The sequence below is a fragment of the Pezoporus occidentalis genome, unplaced genomic scaffold, assembly GCF_034315485.1.
Source record: "Pezoporus occidentalis ecotype Australia unplaced genomic scaffold, CSIRO_AGI_Poc_V1 ctg3, whole genome shotgun sequence".
Classification (NCBI taxonomy): domain Eukaryota; kingdom Metazoa; phylum Chordata; class Aves; order Psittaciformes; family Psittacidae; genus Pezoporus; species Pezoporus occidentalis.
Genome location: NW_026914940.1, coordinates 7,141,630 through 7,163,008, shown reverse-complemented (window position 1 = coordinate 7,163,008; position 21,379 = coordinate 7,141,630). Strand labels below are relative to the sequence as shown.

At 41.4% G+C, this 21,379-nt stretch overlaps 2 protein-coding genes across 3 annotated transcripts in view; one reads left to right on the top strand and one right to left on the bottom strand.

Annotated features, from left to right (window-relative positions):
• The window catches only part of LOC134167867 (dynein axonemal assembly factor 11-like), a 303,297-nt gene that overhangs the window by 189,341 nt on the left and 92,577 nt on the right, over positions 1-21,379 (bottom strand). The window lies entirely within an intron of this gene.
• LOC134167866 (PHD finger protein 20-like protein 1) overlaps positions 1-21,379 on the top strand; it is a 212,088-nt gene that overhangs the window by 128,715 nt on the left and 61,994 nt on the right. For both annotated transcript variants that reach the window (XM_062626992.1, XM_062626991.1), the window contains 6 exons: positions 2,313-2,447; positions 4,167-4,331; positions 6,214-6,436; positions 9,923-10,016; positions 14,455-14,614; positions 20,061-20,260. In XM_062626992.1, the coding sequence (XP_062482976.1) occupies positions 2,313-2,447; positions 4,167-4,331; positions 6,214-6,436; positions 9,923-10,016; positions 14,455-14,614; positions 20,061-20,260 (977 nt within the window). The remainder of the gene's footprint in view (positions 1-2,312; positions 2,448-4,166; positions 4,332-6,213; positions 6,437-9,922; positions 10,017-14,454; positions 14,615-20,060; positions 20,261-21,379) is intronic.

Sequence of the window (21,379 nt, the reverse complement as noted above, 5' to 3'; positions counted from 1 at the left end):
TAGTAATTTAAAGCTTTGTGTCTGAACCTAGAGAGATTACTTGTTCCGTTAGTAGGACCTTAGTTACTAGTACTATACGCAGCGCAAGATGACAATATTGATCTGTAAAAAGAAAGTTTAAGTCATATTGATAACATAATTTTTTTTCTTCATGTTTTCCAAACCAAAAATAAATAATAATTGAAATAATAAGTAATTGGAATAACAAATAATTGGAACAACAAATAATTGAAAACATTAACTGACAAGATATAATCTGGAAAAGTAAGACCTGGGGATCTAGTAGTGCAGGCAGATGATCTCTGGAGAGGATGTTTCACTTTTAATTCTCCATCACTTACGGAGCTGATTTCTGTTTTTAAATATCTTTCTAAATAAATGCCACCAAGTGTCACCCTAGATGTGGAGGCTGAAATTTTCTAACATGGGTCATGGAACAGGTCATATTAGACAGTTTTAAAATAGAGAAACCATTGTCATATGACATTTCCACATGACTAAAATCACTGCATTTGTCTAAAATAATTTAAGAGTCAGTGGTTCTGTTACAAAAGTCAAGCTGTGATTGCAGGGTTGTTGCTCCCTTGCTAGTTCAGATTCCTGAATATAGTGCTGATGATGATAGAATTATAGAATGGTTTGGATTGGAAGTGTTCTTAAATCTAGTTTTAACCCACCTGCTAAGGGCAGGGACACCTTCCACTCGACCAGGTTGCTTAAAGCCCCATCCAACCTGTCCTTGAGCACTGCCAGGTATGCGGCAGCCACAGCTTCTCTAGGCAACCTATTCCAGTGTCTCAGCACCCTCATAGTGAATAATTTCATGTTACTGTCTAATCTAAATCTACTTTTTTTTTCAGTTTCCCCCTTGTGCTATCACTACACAAAATTGCAAAATGTCCCTCTCCAGTTTTCTTTTAGGCCTCCTTTAGGCACTGGGAGCTGCTCTAAGGTGTTCCTGGAGCCTTCTCTTCTCCAGGCTGGACAAGCTACATAATCAAGAATTAATTCTATTTCATATATATGTACATATACACAAATATGTACACATGTATATACGCATGTGTATTACATGTATACAAACATGCATACTCACATATATGCATGTACATGTGTAAGCATAATCACGTGCATACTGTCTCTAGCATTCCTCAAGAATTATTCTTCTTCTCACAGTGGAATTTAAAAAATGCAACAAACCTTTTTTCTCATACACGAGCAGCTAAAAATATCTGCAGGCTCTCAATTTTGCACACAGAAGTCAAAAAAAGAAGGCTTGGCCTTTAATTACCTTAGCTCCTTTCAACAGTTCAATGTATTCTCAAGGCAAAAGGGCCCTGCTGTGGCTACCAAGTCCTAAACAAGAGGTTGGTGTTACCCTCCCCATGTAATTGTAGGGTTAGGACAGAGTAGAGCCAGCTGTTGCCTTGCTATTCCTGGTGAGCCGATCTTGCCGTTGTTTGAATTTACCACACAGATGCAAAAGTTGTGGCCATTCATTTCATTAAAGGTTTCTTTTGGTCTTCTGAGAAATGGGTGACTGACAAAGACAGCCAAAGTTTCCTTCCTTCCCCTCCTCACAGAAATACAGCTGTGACCATAACACAACATCAGATCTGGAGTTCAGGTCAGGGGTTCATACAATCAGGGCTGTGGCATGCCTTCCCTGCAGCTTGGAAGCCCTGATGGTGACATACTTGTCCGGTTGATGAGAATGCAAGACCCAAAAGAGACCACAGACTAGGCTGGTTGCATCATTCCTTGAGCAAGTAAGCAGGGAATAGCAATTTCTAAATCAGATTTCAGAACTACTCTATTCCAAATAAATGGAATGATCAAAGGTTAACTGACAAAGCCCTGACTCTGTGTTGATGCTTCTGCAAGGTAAATCCTTCCCAAGAAAATGTAAACTGCAAGCACAATTATCTCCCAGAGCACAAGCTCAAAAAACCTGATGTGCAAAAGAAGTGTGACCAGCAAGACAAAGGAAGTAATCCTGCCCCTTTACTCCTCTCTCATGATACCCCACCTGCAGTACTGCATCCAGTTTTGGGGTCCCCAACACAAGAGGGGTGTGGACCTGTTGGAATGAGTCCAGAGAAGGCCACAAAGGTGATCAGAGGGTCCCATGGACTTGTGACCTCTGAAAATGGGACTGGTTGCTCTAGTCAGTCAGAGGCCTTTGAATATTACATTAATTTATTCCCAGTTGGTGCAAAGGAACTTCCCAATGCTTTTACTTTTGCATTATTGTCCTCTGAAGTTTTTCCTGATTACTCTATTTATATTATTTTGTATGGTTCATTTTGCAGAGTATTTGGATATATGGCAACCCTTAAATGTGTCCTCTGTTCTCATGGATTCATCCATCTCAAACTTTGAAGTTGTGCAAGTTAGTAGAGATATATCCAATTACTTCTCCACCGCCAGAGAATATTGCCTATCTGGTAAGAAATGATTCTTTATAGCTTTAAAGAAGATACTGGCTTGTGAACCTGAAAAACCACGAAAAACTTCCCACCACCACTTCTGACATAGATACACCAATTTTACTTGTTTTTAAAGACTACCCCAGTGTTCCTGGGTTTGAAAGAAGGGAACTGAAATAGGTTATCTAATGAAAGATACAAGCGACATAAAACGTTATTGAGTGATTGTGTAATTTTGACACCTCTTGGACACAAAGATCTCTTAGTTCTCTAGGCATTGGATAACTTGGAGAATATTGTAATGAATAATTAGAGGAGCAATGTCATTACTTTCTGAAGAACAGTTAATTAAAGCTCGTCAGGTGAGACAAATGAAGTCACCTACAGTTATCTAAAGTAACCTGTAGCTGTGTGCATGAGGGCAGGTTAACCGAGAGCTGGGATGAAGCAGGGTTGGGTTAGGCTGTAGTAACAGCCTATTTTAGTAACAACAAAGGAAACTACTTTTTTCAGTAGCCTGACTAGCAGCAAAGGTCCTTTCACCTTGCATGACTGGCAAATCCCCAGTGCCACAATGTGCTAGAAATAAGGAAAAGCTCCCACTTACTGCAGAAGATAGTCCTTTGAATGGTGTGGGGTTTTGTGTTAGATGGTCCTCACCTTATGAAGGTGAGCAGTGTAACTTACTGGTTTTCCCTTTTCCTGTAACTGTTTGAAGGATCCTTTCCAAAGGGGAAGTGTTGGATACCCACCTCTGGGTACAAACTGGGTGATTAACTTTATCTTGCTTGTTCACTGTATATATAAATATATGCCTGATTCGTGTTAGTGTGCTTGTTTGCTCTAGTGTGCTTGTTTGCTTTAGTGTTATAATGGATGGGAACCTGAGAGTTGATTTCTTCTCATGACTGAGAGACATAACAAAGTATGTTTTTTGTCACAGTATATTCGGTAGAGTATATATGTGTATGTTCCTTGTGACTGTTTGTTGGAAGGAGCAGTGAAACAGAGATGTTCAGCTGCTCTGTGACCTTCATCATTGGCCACACTGGGGCCACAGCAGTGGGATCATGAGAAACTGCAGGGTGCCCATGAGTAAACAATGACAGAGCTGGCATAAAGCCGGTTATTTTTCTAAAGGTATAAAATCAGGACCCTCTTGTAGCTGAATCCGAGGCCTCACCTATGGGTGGATGCACAACACAGGAATTTCCTAATTACCTGAGACTCCTGGCATTGGCTGCAGCGGGGCTTCCCACCTTGAAGTGTGGGCCTGGATAATGGTTAGGTGGTAATTGGTCATGGATTTCTTCTTAATCACTGTTCTCTCTATGCAGTAATGATCTGATGTATTGCTAATTTTCCTCTGTGCTATACACTGGGATGCGTGAGTGAATCACCTTTCTTACTCTGAAACATTTCCCTGGGGCTCTCTTCAGCTGAGGTCCTCAGTACTTTATTAGATGTTTTTCTTTTCCTAAAGCCTGTGATACCAGTTTCCTTGATGTGTTGCTTCATTTTAAAGCAAATATAACCTTTTGTCCTTCAGCTGTTTTGGAGAATATTCTGGGAATCTGAGAACATTTATGTCCCATTATTCTGTTTTATAGCTACTTCATATTCTTGTTTCTTGACCCGTTGTAAAACCTTTCATTTAAACATCTTATACCAGTGTCATACAAAATACTTTGGGAATACATTTTTACCTGCTCTTTTTCTTCATGTTTCACTTCACAGCTTGTTCAAAGAACCAGTCATGTACAGTAGTTACACTGGAAGTCCAGCCTTCAGCAGTCAGATGCCTTTTTTACCCTGATACTCAGATATGCACACATGGTCTTCAAGGACACAGCTGCCGGGTTTTAATCAAAGAACCAGCTACATATATCTATAGGAGACGAGGTAAGAGCAGGTTAAGGCTGTGGAGGAAGGAACCGTGGTGGCCTGTGCACAGTTGTTGTGAATGGAAGAGTAAGGATATCCTCACTAGACATAAACCACTATGGATATCTCCCGGACAGCTGTCCATTGCCATTTCAATTGAGTTACAGCCAAGTGAGATGGAAAAATGTCCCAAAAATGTATGAAAAAATTAATGTTACCTTTTAGTGTTGAAGCAGGTATAATAAAGCAGGTATAATAAATCAAAAGATGTATTGGAAAGTGCAGAATGGTCAAAACAAACAAACAAAAAAAAGCAGTAATGAAAGTCCAGCTCCTTCCTTTTCATCTGCGGAAGACGTTTCTAACAGGGGACATTTAGATTGGATATAAGGAGGAAATTCTTTCCTGTGAGGGTGGGGAGGCACTGGAATGGGTTGCTCAGGGAGGCTGTGAATGCTCCATCCCTGGCAGTGTTCAAGACCAGGCTGGACAAGGCCTTGGGTGATATGTTTTAGTGTGAGGTGCCCCTGCCCATGGCAGGTGGGTTGGAACTTCATGATCTTAAGGTCCTTTCCAGCCCTCACCATTCTATGATTCTATTACCGACAATTTACCTTAACTTTTTTGGGTGCAAAGTGGGAGGTGAAGGCAGTAGCAAGAATGTTCATCACTTTTTGCAACATTAATGGATGATAGCAAATAAAATTCATATCCTTCATACTTAGAACAATGCGAGCTCTTTGCTTGCAAAAGCCCTGTCAGTGAGACACCAAAACAACTGCAGAACTGAAAAAAAAAACAAACAACCCAACCCCCCCAAAAAACCACCCCCCCAAAAAAAATCTGTTGTTTTCACTTCCCTTCATTCCCTAAAATCTCCATTTAACTCTTTCATTTCCCATTCTGTAATTTATTAACTATTCTATGATTCTGTATGCTCTTTCTTTTGAACTCTGAGAATAACACAAGGAGTGTTGAAAACCCACCATCAATTGAAAGTCTTAAGAACCATTTCAGAACAAAACAACATAAAAACATAAAACAAGATGAACTAATATTTTGAAGAAGGGAAATGATTGAAGAATGAAGTTGTGTAGACCGGTAAAAATGTTATTGTTTGGCTATGAACTTAATTGCAACTATAAATTTTATTGTTTTTTTTTCCCCTTGAGTTTAAAAGAGATTGCTTTCTTTTTGTGTGATTTGATTATTTCTTTTATTAGAAGCAATTCTAATTGGTAAGGTAACAGTAAGGGTAAAGGAAGAAATATTTCCTGTTCACTGAAATTTTTGCAAAGAACTGTCAAATTAATGAGAACCTTTTAAACTCAAACTCTGTAAGAGAAAAGGGGGTTTATCCTTGTCAAAACCAGCAATTCCTACACAAGAGTGCAGAGAATTTGGATATGGGTTATACCTTCTGTGGAAGCTCTTCTGTCTCACATGATGAAACAGGTACTAGAAAGGGGTATGAAATGCAAGGCTTTCCTGTTGGGAGTCCAAACCATTGAGTGTTGTGGTTATCTTTCCTCTCTCTGACTTGTTATAAAAGTTTAAAGGTTTAATGCTGTGCTTTTTAGAGCTTGGGGCAGGGGGAAGCCTGCAAATCTCTTTCCCTTCTTGTAGAAATGCTCAGATTTGTTATTCTAATGTGATGTCTGATCTGGAAGAAATGTTTGAGTAGGGGTTTGGAAAGTTTTCATATCTGGTAGCTAATATGTAGCATCTCATAAAGTATTTTATAGGGAAAAATTAACACAAATTTATCTATGTTTCATTTAAGGAAGTGAAATAATCACAAACATTTTAAAATTAAGGGAAATGGGATTAATTTTCATTTCTGAAATGGTATTAACTTGAAAAAGCAAATTCTTTTTTCTTCCCCTCCTCTCCCCAATAGATTTATTCCTGCCCATTTCTGAATCGGATTTAACCCCATCTGTGTACCTCCCATCCCATGGAGACCTGATGGGCAAATCCCAGGTGATCCATGTTGGCTCGGAGTGGAAAAATATCAGCCAATTCTTGGGGATCCCATATGCTGCACCTCCCCTTGCAGCAAGGCGCTTCAGTCCTCCAGAGCCATTTGCTTGGGTGGAAACATGGAATGCTACCGTGGCTAGGTAAGAAACCTCTTTGAACTGCTTGTCCATCCAGCTGTGTGAAAGTAGCTGGAATGATGACCATAATATTCATGTCCTGTCTTTCAAAAGAAGCAATAGGGTACAGATTAATACAAGTTTGGGGCTTTGTTTCACAAAAAGAATAATTACTCCATCTATATGTTAATGCATGCAAGCACCTCAAGAAAATAGGCAGATTCTACTACATTGCCTTAAGCCTATGCATAACTCCTCATCAACTGTCTGCTGTCAATCCCTGTTCATTCTGAGTCCTTATACAGGTAAATATAATACTTATAGAAATAAATCTGTAGCATATTTAAGAGACGGGGCACTTTAACACTGGTGTAACCAGAAGCTGTGGGCCTCATATAGAATCTCCTATGTCTAGATCAGGCTGAAGGACCTAGATAGTATTTTCTGTCCCAAAACTATTAAGAGGCAAATACTTGCTAAATTGCTTGGGCAGATGTTCAGGAATTCTGTTTTAGGTAATGCCTTAAGAGGAAACTAGCACTAGGAGCTATATTAGCAGCTAAGGTAAATTTCTCTTAAGTCCCTGTATCTAATGTTTCCCATTAGCTGGCCTTGGCTCTCCAGGGCTGTACAGACATCACTGCTTGGTGAGTTTAGGTTGGAGGCACTCTATGGACATAGTCTTTGTGTGTCTGTCTGTGTTTCATTTAGTGTTATGATATGAATCTTAATTTTGTTGTGTGGCAGAACCAAAATGACAAAGTGTGGATGTGTATTTCTTGAAGAAAGAAGCATTTGGGTGACACTACCGGTATATCTGTGCTGTGGAATGTGTTAGGAGAGTGAATTTCTTTAAACAAAACAACAAACAAACAAAAAACCAAAGCATACAGAAATGCAGCAGCAACAAGAAACAAGCTATGGAAATGAAGTGTTTTTTATACGGCCTTTCTCAATGTGCCTGTGGTCCACATAATAGAAAGCAACCTACAGAGCACATGAAACCCATCTGAGTGAGCCATGCTGCAGATGTATGCAGAAAGTTGATGCAGGAGAGCTGGTACCTGATCACATTGCTGTCGATAAAAAGCACTATTTCAAGGCAGATGTGAGGAGCTGAAATAAATGATTGAATGGAGATTGAAGGTGCAGAGCAGTCAAAAGGAGCCTGGTGGAAGGCTCGGTGAACTTTCTATAGAGGGAGTTGAAGAAATTAGGGCTGAAAGCTGATGTTTAGTGACTCAAGACCTTCCCTGAAAGCTAATGTGGACCTGAGGCCTACTGAGACCCTGTGTTATCCTTCCAGCTGTGCATCCTGTTCAGTTCCTGGCACCAAGAGTGGTCCTCATGTGGTTGTTGACAAACTAACTGAGCTAGCTGGTGTCTCCAAGAGCTTACAATGGTTAAGGGAATGGTGGATTTTGCAAGGGAGCTAGAGGATGGACACCCTGCAGCCCTGACATGGATCACTACCTGCTTCAGGGGAAGCACAACCTAAGGCTACAGATTTAGAGACTTGTCAGCTGTGTGGAAGCTATTTGGTCCCTTCATTACTCAGGCTTTGTCTTCAGGAGTTTCTTGCAAAGCCTATGGTGAACAAAATGAAAAGAGATGTGGTGTTGTCTTAAAGAGCTGAAAGAGAACCAGGCCTTTGGTAGCCTCATCCTTCAGGTTGCACCTGAGTTGTGGAGGTGTTTACAGCATAACCACAGTGTCCATGCAGTCTTAGACTGTTGGAGGGATGTGGTGGGATGTGATTTTGTTTCCTCAGGTGAACGGTGATGTTAGGTTAGCACACACACCACCAGCTCCTTCTGTCTGCAGCCACAGCATAGTGTCTGCTAGGGCTTTGGTAAGACCCATTTGCATCTGCAGTCTGTCTTTGAGGACCTGCTGCCTGGCTGAGAGTTTTCAAAGCAATTTAGGGGCCTTAGTTAATATCCTCCCATCTTGTGAATTCTCAGTGCTTCCTTAGGCCAATGAAGAACTTGGCCATTATCTTTTAGTATTCATTTAAGGATAAAAAAACAATTATTTGAGCTTATTGAAGAGAATCGAGGGGATCCCACTCACACACTATACACAAGTCAAAAAAAATATAGGGTCAATGCTTTCCATGCACACGGCATATGGAAAGCATTGACCCTATATTTTTTTGGACTCTATGTTGGTGTTGCACTAAATTTGTATATAAGAAATTCACGTTAGCACAGTGCCATTATGATGGAAGAGAAGAATGTATTTATCAGCCTGGTTCTGATAAAAGACTTAATAAAAACCCCAAACAAGCTAAGCAAAACCAACCAAAACCACCATCCAGCTATTGGAGTCTCCAGGTTCTGGAGGAGCTGTGGACTTGCCTCAGTAGGTGGCAGTCTTTCCCTGGAGTCAGTCTTGTCATGAGGAGATCCTGGGAGGTGAAGATGCCTATGGGTGATGATTCCTGCTGTCCTGTGGAAAGCTGTGTGATTAATAGCATGGTTCCTACCTGGGGATTTGCATTTTGTCTGCCTAAAATGGCTTTAGCAGTTTTGGTTAGATATGATGTGCTTCACTACGTCAGCGTGAAAGCTGTTGGGTGATATCACCATCCTAGGAACCTCCCCTGTGGAAAGATTTTGTAGAACTGCATTAAAGCTGGTCCTTTTCCTTGTAGCTTTCTATTAAATTCTTCATTGTGAAGTTTTATAAGGGCATTGAAAATTTAGATAATTTAGAAATAAATCTCTGAGATATTACTGTCCTTTCCATAGCCTCTTTTAGCTTCTTCCATAATAAATTCTCATGCTTTTCCATAACTCACTATGTGATATAAATGTAGCTGTGAAGTACAAGGAACTGGCTTCAAAATAGCTTTGATCTGAACTGCAAAAATCATCCACTTAATTCTTGTGTGAGTGCTTGAGCATATGAATCTCATACAGAAGATGGCCAGAAAATGATTTTCTGTATGTGGCTGGCTGCTGAATTCCTATTGAAAGGTTACTTTTACCATTGCTTGGCACTGTTTAATGGTGTGCTATGATGCTTAGAGAAAATGGGTTTTTAAAATGTGTGAAAATCTTAAACTTACTATATTTTCCCAAGGAACATTACAAGTTGAAATGAATAACTGACATTTCAGCAACAGAATGGATTACATAGGTGTGCAGGCAATAGTGAGGGGAGACCTGGGCCTGGGACCCCCAGCCCTTACATCTGGTGCTAATTTTGTGCAGTTTATGCAAAATGTGAGTTTTCTGAGAGCTTACTTTCAAGTTCTAATCCTTTTAAAATGAGGCTGATTTTTCTGAGGGAAGGATTCTAGGCATGAAAATGTTTTGCATTTGTATGGGTTTATAAAACCCACCTCTATGTTACTAAAGTATAGGTTGGCATAGTTTTAAATGTGATCGAGATCTACAAGTTTAATGTTTTTATGAACTTGATGCATCAAAATATAAGGAAATAGCAGCAGTTGAAAGAGAGTACAAGCCTTTTTATTGTCATTTTCCCAATCCATGTCTCTAGGGCAGCTTGTTGGCAGCCGGGAGATGGAGAGGCCCCGTCATACTCTGTCAGTGAAGACTGCCTATATCTGAATGTCTTTGTTCCTGCCACCACTGTAAGTAGGAGACGAGTTAATTCTTTTCAAAGTGCTTTTAATTGGCATAAATGATTCTTTTTCACATGTTGTTCACAAAGCCAAAGGTTAAATTAGGCTCTCTGTTGTTTTCACTGGTGCAAGAGTATTCCCTTATAGGCTTTCAGTGAGCAGTGCTTGGGTAACTGAAAGTGTGGCAAATTAAAAAGTTAGAAGACAGAGGAGGAGCCAAAATGCAAGAAGGTGGTGGCAGCAAAGGAGAGGAAATTAAGGACAGAAATGTCAATGTCCCTGAAATGCGACCCTTTGTCCAGGAGACGATAACGCAATCAACACATCACATCAACGCTTACCACTGGTCAAGCAGCAGCAGATGGGTTTTTCACCCTCATCCTCACTGTTCCCATTGGCATCTGTTGGAGCTCTGTTGAGGAACGAGCATAGCAAGCAATGCTAGATCTGTGCCCAGCCTGCAAAGTGTAAAACCAGATGTTTTAAAGATGACTGGGCCAATGGTACAATCTGAGAAACTGTTATTTGAAAGCTCTTGCATTTCTCATAAACAGATATAAAATAAAGCTCCAAGTTTAAGCCAAGCTTAGATGACTGGCCAAACCCCTGGGGGACTGAGGATAAAGATGCCGAATAATATGTGAATCCCATTGAAGAGTGGGCCCAGAGCACAGGAACAGTTTTTCTTTCCAGAGTACTGGCAATATTGCAAAGGTGATGGTCATTATAATAGAAATTTATGGGCCTGTCATACTGCATGTCTGGAAAGAGCTACTCCAGCTATCCGAGAGCAGCATACCGAGTCCCTTGCAGGCCCTTTTTAATCATCAGAAAGACCAGCAGTCTGTTTTCTCCCTGCAGCATCAGGCTGTCATTTTGCCTTGAATGAAGTCATTGCTTATTGAAAACATCAGGTCACTGTCCCAGGCAGTTTGCCATCTCTGCTTAAGTGCTGCTTTCAAGATAGCTTATTTGAAAGCATTGTATTTTCTACCATCTGATAGATTAAATAGGCTTTTCTTTTCTCCTTAGTGGTACTGTGAACTGAATCCCTCCTGGGTTTTGTAGCGGTGTAAGGTAGAAGTAGATCTGATCGAGTCAATCAGTTTCACATGCGTTAAGTCCGGCCCAAGAGAGAAACAAAACTTCTGGTTTTGCAGAAGTAGCTGGGAGCAGAAGGAAACATTTTCCTGTTTCTTTTTGTGGTGAGCTCTATTTTTTACTCACATACAGAGAGCTATAGTTACATATTTTCAACCCACGGAAAGTTAAATAAGCCAGTAAATACTGAATATAAAATCTCTTGGAGAGCAGCGAATGCAAGGGTTGTTCAGGAGAATTTTGAGCCTGGACAAGAGTGCAGTGCAGGGACTGCTGCAGGTCACCAGAAGACCGTTTGAGTGTCAAGCACTGAAGAAGGCGAATGACATCACCTCATTTTGCTTCCATAGCTACGTGTACCACATAACCCTCCAAGTAAAACTGGCACTTCTGAGAGACTTTTTTCCACCTATAACCGTCACCACCTGTCACACTAGCAAAGTAAAGCTGTGCCTCAGCTTGATTTACAAAGGGTTCAAATATAAGATCAAGAGTTGAAGCTCTCCCCTAAATAAGAATAGAAACTGTACCCCATTTCCTCTTCTCCCATCCCCTCCATATGTTATTCCCATCCTTATCACATCATCCCTGTTGGACTCAATTCTTTAAAGAGCAACACTGTAGAGTAGTTAAAGCACTGGAGGTTGCCTGGCTGGGTAGAGTTTAAATCTAGCCCTGCCAAATAGCTCATTAAGGGCTTTACTGTAAGATGGAGAAGATGGTTCTGCATATGATGAAACCTTTCAGGCTTTCAACTGACTTGCAGCTCCCTGGTGGATGCTGAACTTTCTCCATTCAGGTGTTGCACATGGGACCTAAGCCCCTACAGGCATGAGACCATGTTAGAGCTGCTGGGCTCCTCAGAAGACATCCCCCCAGTAGCTACGCCAGAAAGCCATCTGCCCATGTCCCAGCTGGAAGTCTTTACACAGATTTTACACCTCAAAGTGTGACTGCCTGTGTTACCTTGCAAAGTATGGAGTAAAACCATACGCTGGCCAGTAGACACAGGGTATCCATGGCTTGTCCACCAGGAATGTGCTGGTCCCACTCTGGCCAGCTACTGTGTGTGCTCCACCAGCATTGACGCTGGTGGTGCTGCATCTGAGCTTGATACCAAGTTGTGGTGGAGGAAGGGACTGGCTGCAGCAGGCTTCATTTAAGGTCTTGTGTTTCTTCTTCCTCAAGGATTTAATTGCAGTGGTTGATTGAATTTGGTTGAGAGCAAGGCTTTGGGAAGTTCACTTATATCCAAAATAAGTGATTCAGCAGCTAATGTATTAGTAAAAAAATATTTGACAACCAAATATGCAGAGAAAGATAGTTGATATGAAATATCTCGTATTGTGAGGCATAGTTCAACAAAAGCATGAAAAACTAAAGCATTATACTATGCTGTTAAAAGGGCTAACAACAAATGCGAAGATAATTATGTTAAACCAGCTTCATCTAAAATGTCCAAATCCATGAGCTCTGAGATTGAAATCCTTTGGGGATAAAACCCAAATTATTTTTTCATTATATTTTACCTTTGCATAAGAGAGGGGTCTGTCATTGCTCAATGAAGTCTAGAAATGGGAACGATCCATCCAGACACTTGGCATGAGGCACAGCCCCAGTACTAAGTCTTCCCCTAAATTGCTCCATATCTGTTACAGCAGGCTTTGTTTTCCTGGTTTTAACTTTTATCTCCTGCTTTTGCCTTTCTTAAGCTTTTCATCCTTACAGCATTGGGTAAAGGCACTCGACACAACTTAGAGGGCAGCTGGAGGTCAGGGTGCTATGCAGGCTGTGGTCAAATCAGAAATGCCTGGTTTGAACCTCAGGCTTAACTATGCTGAGCTGAGGGGACAGAGCAGGCTCAACATCATGTTTAATACCATTTTAGCTGACATGGCTCAATGCAGTTCTATTTTAGAGCGATTTTCTGTGTGAAAACAGATTCTTCCAGGTTTTTCTTTACCCCTACCTCTGTCTCTGTGCTACATGCAGTGCAGATATAGGAACCAGGGACCACTGTGAATTAGGCAATTTCTGTTCAGGAGCAGAAGCTCCTGAGAGTGAGCAGCACGTTTCAGTGCTTGCAGTTTCTTGGGTTTTCTTGGTAACACTGTCATGTTTACAAGAAGCCTCTGAAGTGATTCTCCAGGCAGATAAGCGAGGAGTGCACACAATCATCACAAATTAATGGCAGATGAGAGGAGTTTGCCTCCTATCCTGTAGTTTTGAAGCCATTGCTTCTCTGCTGCTTCTCCCATACAGCCAGAGACATTGTTTGCCAGAGCAGATGGGACTGCTGTGTTTAGCTGAGCCTCATCCAGAAAATAACAGCAGCAGAGCCCAATGCCCTGTAGCTGCAGTGATAAAAACAAACTTCAGATGTACTTCGATGCTGCTGCAGGGGCCACCAGCTCTTTGCAAAACATCACCAGCTGCCAACGCAGAGAGGGAGAGGTATTTCTTCAGTGTCATCTCGACAGAGCTGTAATCTGCTGATAGATGCTGAGGTCTCTTGGTGCTTTTGTGCTGCTCATGCAGCAGCAGCCTGGCTGCAGCCCTGCTGTGCGTACAGAGAGGGTCCTCACAGATGTGCTGCTGATTGGGAAAAAGCCTCTGTTCCTGTGCAAAATCGTGTGGCTCTGTAAGAAGTTCTAACATGGGCAGCAGCCCGCTGTATCTCCTTCCCATCCCGGGAGTCCTGCTGGGCTCTTTTGGGGCCCTCTGTGTTTCCTGAGATGTGACTCTCTCCCATGCACAGAAAAAGTCCACTCTGCAGGACACCTCTCTATATATCTAATAGGGGAAAACCTCCATTGAAGGAACAATGAGTTCTTGTCAAGTGAGATTTTGGAGACTAGGCAATATTTAGTTCTGAAGACTTGAGAGCAGGAAGCAGCCCTGCACAGCTGTTGACTTAGTCCTGCTGAAGATAAAGCAACCCAACAGGCCTTTTTCTTCTCCTGTTTCCCACTTGTTTGAACTTTTTGAATGCATTTGTGTAAAGCAGACATGTTGCAGCAAAGATGAGCCCACCATGAGCTCAATGGCCAAGTCAGCAGGATGGGTCTGCATTGAACTAATCTGGTAGAGTTGTTGGCTGATGGAACACAGTGGTGCCATTAAATCTTCTTTATACTGGACATAGTATCTTCTTGAATGGTATATAGGTCATTGAGGACAAGTTACCCCTAGCATTTCAGATGGACAGATATTCCCTCATTATGGTCACTGTTAAAGAGCTATGAATGGCTCCAATAATGTTAATGGGGAAGATGCTTCTGTTCTCATCACCAACCTACAAAAGCAGTTGGCTGCAGGGATCTTAACCTGATTGTTGTCATGGCAGGTCAAAAACTTGTCAGTGTTGCTGTTCTTCCACAATGGAGGGAGTTACAGTGCTGAGGCTGGAAAGACAACCATAGATGGATCATACCTAGCTGCCATCAGTAACATCATTGTTGTGATGGCAAACTACCGGGTCGGTGTTTTTGGCTTCCTTAGTACTGGTAAGTGATGAATTTCTAGATCAAGCACAACTATGGGCTAAACTGCATTCTGTAACACTTCTGTTTCTATTTTTTTTTTTTCTTAAAGTTCAGTTATTTTTAAACTTGAAAAACCTGTATTTTTCACTGACTGTTTTGGGGGATACCACTGGGACTTGAAGAGAATGGGGAGAGGCTATGGAGGCAAAGGGACAAAACCAAAACCCAAGCATTTATATCAAAGCACTGGCTAGACTTGTGTTTGCAGATGCAACTGTGGATATTGGGTTTTGCAGACACACATGAAGACAGGTTAGGAATCATAATTCCTGCTAATTCCAATGCTTGTTGTTGTGGCTATGGTTTTCAATGTCTTCCAACTGTTCCATCCCTGAAATTTTGCATGTTCTGAGTTTGCATCCCTTCCCCGTACTCTAGTATTTGGGGTTTTCTGTTGCTTTCCTATTGCCTCCTAATATGAATTGCCATTAAAAACTACTCAAATACTGTATATACAGGATTTTGTCTTCTGCAAAGAGGCACGTACACATGAAAATGCACATTCACTCTCCCTAAACCTCTGCCGTAGTGTTGTCTGGTCTTTGGGATTGCTTTTTCATTTTGCCTTTTACTAGATTTGCCTGCTTAAGCCAGTAGGGAACACTTTTCTCCAGCACCTTTCAATTCTGCCTAATGCAGGAGAGCTTAGAGAGCCATGGAGAGAAAATGCAATGATTGCAATTGGAGCTCTTCTTCCATCATGCTGGTAGCAATCCTTGACCTCTCTAGTGGACATTTTAATACCTATATAATCTTTAGGAAGTTGTATTTGCCATGTTTGCAAATACCAGACTCAATACTTTGCCTCATGGTTCTTTTAAGTATTCACTGCTAGTGATGCTGCCTGGATTTTGTCTAGTGTGGGGTATGTAGCTGCAGCTACAGGTTATTTTTTCTCTTCTCTGTTTCACTGTTCAAAGCTCATTCCGAGGAAAGCCTGTTTTTCATTCAGTAACCAGATTGCTGGCACTACAGATTCCTTAGTAATTTAGGTAAGAAGTTGGTAATAGGTGTATCTGGGGAAAGAATCACTGTTTTCATCAGTGTAAACCAGATGCTTATGAACGTGATACTGTGGCTTCTTTTTGGCTAGAGCCAAATGCGGTGTGGACCTGTGCGAGGTTCCATTACGCAGCACTGTCCACACGTTACCCACTACCCTTCTTCAGCCCTACAAAACTCACCTAGGTTCCTTCCAAAGTGGAAACTGCTAGCTGGGCTGAATGTTATATACTGATATTTATATGATAGTCCATGATTTTGAGATTTTTCGTAGGGATCTGCATGTATGTCTGGAAACATCAACACATGAGCTGAATGGACTGAGTTTAGAGATAGAGGTGGCTCATTATGAGTGAGAAGCATGCAGGGGCCCTCTTCTCTGTACTGTGGAATTGCAACCAGGGAAAAGTGCGGTCTTTTCTGTGCATTTGAGGAGATCCTGTTGCTCAGGAGCAGGAGCAAGAAGGAAAAGCTCTTTGCAAGAGTCATTGGAGCAAACTAAGCACCACATTCATGTGGTGCCCTAAAAATTCCTGAATTCCATGTTAGCCCTAAAAATTCCTTCAGTGCCATGCTACCTTGTGTCCTCTTTAGTCCATGTAGAGAGGATGAGTGTGGTATGTTTGTACCAGGCCCCCTATCAGCACGGATTTTCAGTCATGCCCATTCTGGTGAGCAATGCTCTCACTGCAAGATCTATTCTTGGTTGATGAAATACCCCTGAGTCCTGTGCATGACCAGTAGCCACTGGGGATTTTCAGTGAAGGTCAAATACTGTAAGGGTTTTATCTTGAGACTCAAACCAAATCCTTAATGATATACCAGGGTGGTTTCCATTCTTACTGAAAGACCTGGACAAATCCCGGTCCCTTGGAAGTTTTGCCACCAGTTTCACAGGAGGCAGGAGCTCACCCTTAGGACTCTGGAGGGACATTAGCAGCAGGGACTGTTGAAGGGCCCTGAAGTTACAAACAAAAGTTATAATCTTGTGAGCAATATCACTTTCATGGTCCAACTAAGCAAAGTGCTGAATCCTCTCATGTTGACTTGTTATAAATTACAGAATGAGAAATGAAAGAGTTAAATGGAGATTTTAGGGATTGAAGGGAAGTGAAAACAACAGATTTTTTTTTTTTTTTTTTCAGTTCTGCAGTTGTTTTGGTGTCTCAGTGACAGGGCTTTTGCTAGCAAAGAGCTCGCATTGTTCTAAGTATAAAGGATATGAATTTTATTTGCTATCATCCATTAATGTTGCAAAAAGCGATGAACATTCTTGCTAGTGCCTTCACCTCCCACTTTGCACCCAAAAAGTTAAGGTAAATTGTCGGTAATAGAATCACAGAATCATAGAATGGTTAGGGTTGGAAAGGACCTTAAGATCATCCAGTTCCAACCCCTCCGCCATGGGCAGGGACACCTCACACTAAACCATATCACCCAAGGCCTCATCCAACCTGGTCTTGAACACTGCCAGGGATGGAGCATTCACAGCCTCCCTGGGCAACCTATTCCAGTGCCTCCCCACCCTAACAGGAAAGAATTTCCTCCTTAGATCCAAAGATATAGATATCCTTATATCTAAACTTCCCCTGTTTATGTTTTAACCCGTTACCCCTTGTCCTATCACTACAGTCCCTAATGAAGAGTCCCTCCCCAGCATCCTTATAGCCCCCCTTCAGATACTGGAAGGCTGCTATGAGGTCTCCACACAGCCTTCTCTTCTCCAGGCTGAACAGCCCCAACTTTCTCAGCCTGTCTTCATATGGGAGGTGCTCCAGTCCCCTGATCATCCCTGTGGCCCTCCTCTGGACTTGTTCCAACAGTTCCATGTCCTTTTTATGTTAAGGACACTGGAACTGTACGCAATATTCCAGGTGAGGTCTCATGAGAGCAGAGTTGAGGGGCAGGATCACCACTGTCCATGTCAGTGACAAAGATGTTGAACAGGACTGGTCCCAACACTGATCCCTGAGGGACACCACTCGTTACTGGTCTCCAGCCAGACATTGAGCCATTGACCACAACTCTTTGTGTGCTGCCATCCAGGCAGTTCTTTATCCACCGAGTTGTCCATCCATCAAATTGGTGTCTCTCGAATTTAGAGACAAGGATGTTGTGTGGGACAGTGTTGAACACTTTACAGAAGTCCAGGTAGATGACATCAACTGCTCTACCCCTGTCCCTCAGTTCTGTAGCCCACCATAGAATGGGGTGGCAGGAGTATGGAGAAGACAGTCATGTTTTTAAGCCTGATTCTTTTAAGAGCCTATGAAGTCATATAAACAAGGATTATTTTCATGCTTAAATTTAGCACTATTGTTCTTCTCCAGTTTAGTAGTAACAGAAATGCATGTGTATGTCCTTATTTGCTTCTTTCTGAACACCGATTTCTTTTCATTCTCCTGTGGTCCTCAGGAATGTGTTCTTTCTCTGCAAAAAGGCAGTGGGAAATATTCCTCACAGACGTGTTTCTTTTGGTTTAACTACTGTGAATGTCCACGCATGCATTTGTTCCCCAGTGTGGTACATTTCACAGCATGATTGTGGTTTTTGCCAGGGCAGAAGGAACTGACTGTATTTCTCTCCTTGGTCATGTTTTTAGCATGCCAGTAGCAAGGCACATTGTGTTGCTAAAACATTTACATGGATTTACATACGATAATTTCTTCACCAAAAGGGTTGTCAAGCACTGGAACAGGTTGCCAGGGGAAGCGGTTAAGTCACCATTCCTGGAGGTATTTAAAAGACGCTTAGGGACATGGTTTAGTGGTGGGCTTGGCAGTGCTGGGATAACAGTTGGACTCAATGATCTACAATTCAATGATTCTATGATTTCACTTCCCCTGGGGAGGTCTCACAAGGCACACAGCAAGCCCATGAAGTGGTATTTCCTTTTTAACACCATAGAATGGTTTCATTGCTGGATTGAGAACCCTGGGAAATGGTCATGGTGTGCAGAACAAACTAAAGCAACCCTAAAAACTAAAGCAGGGAAAGTTCTTCCTCTACTGCTTCACTGGTGTGGCTTGGCCTGAGCATCTTAAACTGTGGCTAAAGGTGGAAGGTTGTAGTTTCTGGTGCCATTTAGTTCTTGGCTGTCCCACTGCGAAGGCACTTATAGAGGTGGCTATTGTGATGTGTGTATCTGTAAGAGCTGCAAGGCTGTCAATAAGCTGGTCTCCTCTGTATTCTATTCTGCTGCTTAAATTGGTGTCTGTGATCTCTCAGTAATTCATTATGGTAGGCATATGGATATCTACTACAGGACATATACTTCCAATTACTCTTTGCCTGAGGCAGGGCTACCTGTTCACAAAGTGGCCTCTTTTTATTCCACTATCTGTTCATTTTGATCCAGTAGTTTCTGAGCCTCTCACATTAAAATTGTACTATTTGGTCTTGGCAATGGAAGAAACAAATCGTTTCAGCTGTGTTTCTGTTCCTGGCTTTTCTGTCTTTTTTTTCTTACTTCCAAGTTTTAAATGTGGAGAACTTAAAATCATTAAAAATGAATGCCTCATTGTGGATTAAGAAGCAACAGACAGTTAACAATCATTTTCTATTCCTTTCTTACAGACTGTGCAGGATTTACTTATTTCTGCTTTTGTTGTTAAAAAAATTAAGCTTGTCTAGGAGGTTGTATCATTAGATGCTTTCACCATTGCTTTCCTGTTGTTCAAATCAGGTTACCACTAGTTGGTATTGAAAAGAAAGTAGCCTTTCAGTGGTAATACTGTATTACCTAAGCATAAGGGGTACATGATTCATTATTTTTCTTTTATTTTCTTAGGAACAAAAATATGAATACATATAAATAAGATCTCAGTTAGACATAGGTCTGTCTCAAAAGATATATGTGGAGATAATGTAAACTACAAAATTATATCTGTATGTGTTTCAAGAAATGCAAGATGATGTTACATAAATGATTGGTCAGACAGGGTAAGTGTAAAAGGGATACAGGAAGCAAACAGATGCAATTAGGTGTACTCAAGGGAAACAGTTGATGATCCTTATGGGTCCCTTCCAACTTGGCAAACGCACAGATTTTTTTTGTTTGCTTTTAATTTCTTGTAAGATCAAGCTACTTATGTAGAAAAAGACTCTCATGGCCTGAATTTATGGGTACTTGAGCCTGTCAAATTGAAGCTTAGAAGTTGGAGTGTTATTTTTATGTCACCAGGACAGACAATTAGGCACCTCCAGGGATGCCTGGTGGAGTCTGAAATGGAGTCAGTCTATAAAGTGATGACCTCGGAGGAGACAACTTCAGATGCTGAAACTCTGGTATCAGTTTTGTCAAGGTTCAGCTGCGAGAGCTGCTAAAAATGTAATGTTCAATCAAAACTTCAAATATTTATAGTCTGATTTCTTTTCAGATCTATTTCATTATTTCCTGCAATAGGTTCTCCTGATGCGATTGGAAACGCCGGCCTTTTGGATCAGTTAGCAGCTTTGAAGTGGGTGCAGCAGAACATTGCGAGCTTTGGAGGAGACCCAAGCAGGGTTTCTTTAGGAGCTGACCGTGGTGGAGCTGATGTTACCAGCATCCACCTGCTCACAGACACAGCTGATATGGACCTCTTCAGAAGGGTAGTGTTGATGGTAAGTCCCATTCCTGCCCCTTCATAATCATTGTGAAAGGATGTTACATATGAGGATGTGGCAGTGTGTGGGTGCTGGTTTTATTTCATCCATACCGTGGCAGTGTTAATAGGGCTGTTATTGCTATAGTTATTTTTCATCTCACCTGTGACCGCTGTCTCCAGGAGCAGGGTGCTTCACAAGGATGTACAAGAGATGCACTTTGCTGGTTGATTTAGTCATACTAAGAATCTGGTTTTCGTCACTGTGGTTTTCTTGTGTATTATATAAATAGTCTTGTTTCATAACTTATAGGTACAACAGGTTAGTTTCCATTCCATAAATACAACTGTTGATCAGCAGTTTTTAGACTGATAAGCCCAACATTCACATGTTGAAAGTGTCCAATCTTTTTATCTGTTCTCACAACAGCTTTCATTTAAAAGAAAAAGCAAGTTCAGGCAGAGAGTAAAAATCTGTTTACCCACAGGCTTGTTTGCTGTCAGCTCAGGCTATTTTCACAGTCATCCCAAGTGATCTGTATATTTATAGCACTTCCAGTGTCAAATCTGGAGACTTTTTGCCAGCATCAATACTACTGTTGATCTTTACAGTCTCAGATAATAGTAGTGTGCTATGAAATAAGTCTTCATCTTCATTGGAGGTTTATATATGCAGCAGAAATAGCATGTGGACAAAATGATCCCTCTGCTAGCAGTGTTGACTCGAAATCAAAAAAATCTTGACTCGAAAATGGTGACATCTCTATTCAATAACTTTTCTTCAGTGTGCCCTTGCTCCAGGAAATATAACTTACTTCTTGCATCCCCATGTCTCAATAAGGTTGTTCTAATTACATCACTCTAGAAGGGAAGGCAAGGGAAGTTGATGAAAATTGCTGTTCAAGAGTTGTTTTTCTGTATCATTCTTGGATAGTTCCTCACACAGTTCCTGTAGTTTTACTCAGCTCTTGGCATAGCAATTAATTTACTAGAAACCCATAGTTCTTTTCTGTCAGAGTACGGTTACATCCTACCCTTTCTCTGAAGCCACATACCCTTTTCTGACATAGGTCTGGATGGGGCCCAGTGAAAGCCGTAGCAGTATACAGTGCAATTTACTGCTTATGAAGGGAAATGT